The 4,532-nt window shown below is 38.5% G+C and overlaps 2 protein-coding genes across 3 annotated transcripts in view; one reads left to right on the forward strand and one right to left on the reverse strand.

Annotated features, from left to right (window-relative positions):
- The window catches only part of LOC103153928 (lysozyme C-like), an 8,728-nt gene extending 5,474 nt beyond the window's left edge, over nucleotides 1-3,254 (reverse strand). Inside the window, exon 1 of the mRNA XM_007575019.2 lies at nucleotides 3,201-3,254. Coding sequence (XP_007575081.2) covers nucleotides 3,201-3,245 — 45 coding nt within the window. The 5' untranslated portion in view covers nucleotides 3,246-3,254. The remainder of the gene's footprint in view (nucleotides 1-3,200) is intronic.
- Nucleotides 1,215-4,532, forward strand: part of LOC103153929 (lysozyme C) — a 13,924-nt gene continuing 10,606 nt past the window's right edge. Inside the window, exons 1-4 of one of the 2 annotated variants that reach the window (XM_016662335.1) lie at nucleotides 1,215-1,469; nucleotides 2,228-2,386; nucleotides 3,176-3,254; nucleotides 3,331-3,427. In XM_016662335.1, the coding sequence (XP_016517821.1) occupies nucleotides 1,331-1,469; nucleotides 2,228-2,386; nucleotides 3,176-3,254; nucleotides 3,331-3,412 (459 nt within the window). In that variant the 5' untranslated portion in view covers nucleotides 1,215-1,330 and the 3' untranslated portion in view covers nucleotides 3,413-3,427. Of the gene's footprint in view, nucleotides 1,470-2,227; nucleotides 2,387-3,175; nucleotides 3,255-3,330; nucleotides 3,561-4,532 lie in introns of those variants that run through there. The other variant, XM_007575020.2, reaches the window with a different exon arrangement.

The following is a 4,532-nucleotide window of genomic DNA, read 5'->3' on the forward strand; positions in this document are numbered from 1 at the left end:
TGGTAGAAGTGATATTATTATTATTGTTATTATTGTTATTATTATTATTATTATTATTATTATATTATTGTTATTATTATTATTATCTGTCTTTATGATGAGAAACCAGCTGAAAACCAGCAGCAGCTGCTGGTCCATTAATCATTTGGTGTCATATTTATATTATCCAGAGTTGCTGCTCTGCTGGCAGAAACGTCTGTCAGCTGTTTCCGTTTCCCTCTGCAGCTGGGAGCTTCCGATGGGCGTGGCTTCTCATGGGTGACGTCATCGCCTTCCCCCGGGACGTTTTTAGTTTTTAATCAGAGGTTTAGTCCCGCAGAGTGACGGCTGCTGCTGCAGCTCCATCCCTCTTTAGGTTTCCTCCACACATACAGACGTTTCTCATTTAAAATACAACTTTATAAAAATTCTGATTATATTTAAATAAACTTTTTGAAGGTGGAAACAAAACTCTGGTCTCCGCAGGTGAACCTGGGAGCTTTTCACTGAGGTTTGCTTTAAATAACTTTAAATACATGAAAGGTTGAAAGTGTTTTTGGTCTCAAAGTGTTTTGAACAAAATCCCAGTTTGCTGCCAGACTGGTTCGACTGGATCACCAAGTATTTCAAGCTGAAGTTATGAGCTACGGCAGCCTGTTAGGGCCACTGTACATAGAAAAAAGAAGTACATTTCTATTAAAAAAAACTAATTTTTTACAAAAAAAAAATAGGACATTTCTGAGAAAACTTACTAGAAAACACACTTACTACAATTTTTAGATTAGTCTCTGAAATTTTCTAAAAAAAAATAATCAGAGTTTGAACAAATTTTCTAGATTAATCTCTGAAATCTTATAGAAAATCGTGAAAATTTCTGAGTTTGAAAAGTCACAAATGTTCTAGGAAAAAAAATAAACATTTTTAGGTGAAAAATCACATAATTATTAAATATAGACATTTTTTAGTTTGAAAAGTAAAAAAAAAAATCTCAGAAATATCTAGATGAATCTAAAAAACTAATAGAAGAACCTGGAAATGTCCAGGCCTTAAACTGTGACTTTTCCAGCTTCATTTTAATGATTTTCCCAGAAAATCTCCATAAGAAAGAGAATAGATCATTTTGGAGGTAGAGCTGCGTTTCCATTCTATTCTGTCCGGTTCTATGGCGGTGGTTTCCTCTGACAGGAAGTCATCTGCTGGAAAACCAGAAACACAAAGCAGAACCAAACCGGCTTTTAGGGAAGTTGTCTGATTTTCTGTTGGTCGTATTGAAAGTTGCCTGCAGTGCCGCTGCAGGAGCCGCAGAGTTTCCTTCTGTTTCTGCAGCAACAGGTCGAGTCGAGCCGAAGCCATGAAGGTTCTGGTGGTTCCGGCGGTTCTGCTGCTGGCGGCGGTTCTGGTGGACGGTAGAGTGTTTGAGCGGTGCCAGTGGGCCCGAACCATGAAGAGCAACGGGATGGACGGATACCGGGACATCAGCCTGGCCAACTGTAAGCCGGACAGAGACTGATTATTGATTATTACCCATAAACCACATTTTGACCAACAGGACAGTTTTCTGGTTTCAAACCAGATCAGAAAACCGGATCATTTCTGGCTTCCTCCAGGTTTTATAATTAAATACTTTAAAATAAACTAATCAGACTGAAACATTTTAAAAATCTAATATTTACCTAAAATTAGATCTATGATCTACTTAGAGGAGAAAATAAGAAATAATCACAGTAAACTAAATTACTGCTGCCACAGTTATTGGCACAATTATAAATATTTGGCTAAATATTTATATGGAGGCTAAATACTTAACAGCTATATATTTAGTTTATTTAGATCTGATCAAAATATGTAGTTTGAATATTTACTTAAACTAAATATTTACCTTTAATCTAAATATTTCTAAGTATTTATACTAAATATTTAGCCCAGTGGATAGAGATAAATACTTAACCTTAATCTAACTATTGAGCTCAGAGAAAATAATTTGCCTGGTATAAATGAAACTGTGACATTTATAAATGAATAACAGAGGAAATGTGACATTGACCCTTTAATGACTAAATAACCCAAATTATTGCTGTTAACTTTACAAATGGCCGCTTCCCATAAAGAGGCTTTGTGGAAAACACCAACATGGTGCCAGAGGACGACAGGCTGCGATCTCTAACTGTTGGATGCTTCGGTAACCGCCTGCTGACCCTCTGCTGGCCGTTCAGCTGGAGTTTAAACAGGAAACTGGTTTTGTCTTCAGGGATGTGTCTGACTTACTGGGAGTCAGGATACAACACTTTGGCTGTCAACCACAACCGGGACAAATCCACCGACTACGGCATCTTCCAGATCAACAGCCGCTGGTGGTGCAACGACACCCAGATCAGAACCGCCAACGGATGTCACATCATGTGCGAACGTAGGTCAAGAACCTCCAGCTTTAAAACCAACACAACAATCCTCAACACGAAGCAAAATATGTGGAAAATACTCAAACATGGCCACACATTTATCTGTAATCAGCTAGACCAGGCTAATGTGTAGCTTAGCTTAGCTTATATGAAGCCACTAACTGAACAGTTAGGAGTTAACTAACCCTGAAGCGCTAATCATGAAACATTAGCTCTGCTAACATGCTATACCAACATGGTATTTAGCAGAAGCTAACTCTAAAGTGCTATATTAACACAGGATTTATTGGAAGCTAATGCTAAAGTGCTAACTTCAATTGATATTCTATCTGCTCTTGAAAAACTACAACTTTCAAACACCAATTTAATTTCAACATAATTTCCATGTTCCATAAAGTGCTTAGATATTCTATTTGTGTTTCTATTTTGTTCTCTACTGTCTGTGTTTTGTTTTGTTCCTGTTTCTGGTTTTAAATAAAGTTACTGGGGAAAAAGAGAGAATGTGAGGACAGGAAACATAACAGACTTCAAAATAAGAGCATGAATATAAACTACTGGAAGAAATCTTAAATTCTTACAGATGCCAAACTTTATTCAACTGAAAGTTTACAAAACAGCTAACTACATTAGCTCTTGATAATTTATTCAGAACAATTAATTTAGGGGAAGTTAAGTGCGCTAAATGTTAGCAAAGTTAGCAAAAGCACTAATTAAAAAATTAACTAGCACCAACTGGCTTGGCAGGTTTTTAATGTTTTCTTTCTGTCGGAGTAAACGAGGCGTTTTTTCTGCACCAGAGCTGCTGAGTGACGATGTGGGCGTGGCCATCAGCTGTGCCAAGCGCGTCGTCAGGGACCCCCAGGGCATCGCGGCCTGGTGAGGTCACGTGACCAGCCTCGGCTGATCTGCTGTTTAAAAAGCTCTGATGACGTTTTCCTCTGTCTGGCTGCAGGGTGGGCTGGCGGATGCACTGTAAAAACCAAGACGTGAGTAAATATTTGCAGGGATGCGGCCTGGATTCTTCATTTCTTTAAACCAGGAAGAAGAAAGTCGGATCAAAATGAAAACTTCATGAAAGCTGATTAAATCTGTTCAGAATTAGATGATACAATCAGAAGATGTGACAAAGTTCTGTTCTATTCTCAGTTTCAGTTCAAATTAAAAAGTTGATTTTTGACCTGATGTCTTTGTGTTGTTTTAATTGTCTGAGGCCCAGATGCTGTATTTCAGCTTTGCATTAAGAATTTATTTTGTTCCTGTTTAGCTTCAAATCACCAGCATTTGTCTGTTTTCTTCTAGTTCAGCTTTTGAATTTCCTTCCTCAGAAACAGTTCTGTTTACTAAAATCTTCCTGGTTTGTTCGCACTTTTGGTGCTATTTTTGTTATACATGTACTTTCATCATCAGCGTAGAACTGTACAGTGGCTGGAGTTAATGCTTGTAATTATGCTGTAAAACCCTGAAAGCTATTAAGGGATGCTAAATGTTTGCAAACCAGAGTTTGTGCCTTTTTCTATTTCCAGAATGACATGCAATGAAGATGAGAGCTTAAATCAGATCAATGGAGAAAATCTTCTGCAGTAATATGTATGATCATGTGTTTAAAAGCTACAGTCAAAATGCTTTGGTTACTTACAGACTAATGCTATTAGTGTGGACCTGCTGATTGGCTAACGGGTCTCAGGTGTGAGGGAGAGAAAGTGGCACAGTGGGCGAGAGAGAACAGGAAATAAGGTCAGGAAATAAATCTGACACTAAGGAAGATCTAAGAAACAACTAGAATCACTAAGAAACTAACAATGAAGCGCCCTGACAGAAACCACCAGGGTTGCTATACTAACATTAGCGTGTTAGCATCGAGCTAACAGGCTAATCTGGTCCAAACTGGCAGGAGTTTGGAGGAAATACTATTTTTAATAGAGGAAGTGAAAAGATGTAAAATCTCCAGATCTGTGAAACTGAGGAGGTTTGGCAGCAGATGGCCAGAAGAGGAACCAAACTGGATGGAGGAAACAGGAAGTGAAACCAGATCAGGAACCAAATCACACTGCTCAACAATTTCAGATCACATGGGTCCAACTCAAGGCTCGGGGGCCAAATGTGGCCCGCCACAGCTCCATATGTGGCCCTTTAGGCTCCAGATGCTGAATTACA

The sequence above is a fragment of the Poecilia formosa genome, unplaced genomic scaffold (genome assembly GCF_000485575.1).
Source record: "Poecilia formosa unplaced genomic scaffold, Poecilia_formosa-5.1.2 Scaffold368, whole genome shotgun sequence".
Lineage (NCBI taxonomy): Eukaryota > Metazoa > Chordata > Actinopteri > Cyprinodontiformes > Poeciliidae > Poecilia > Poecilia formosa.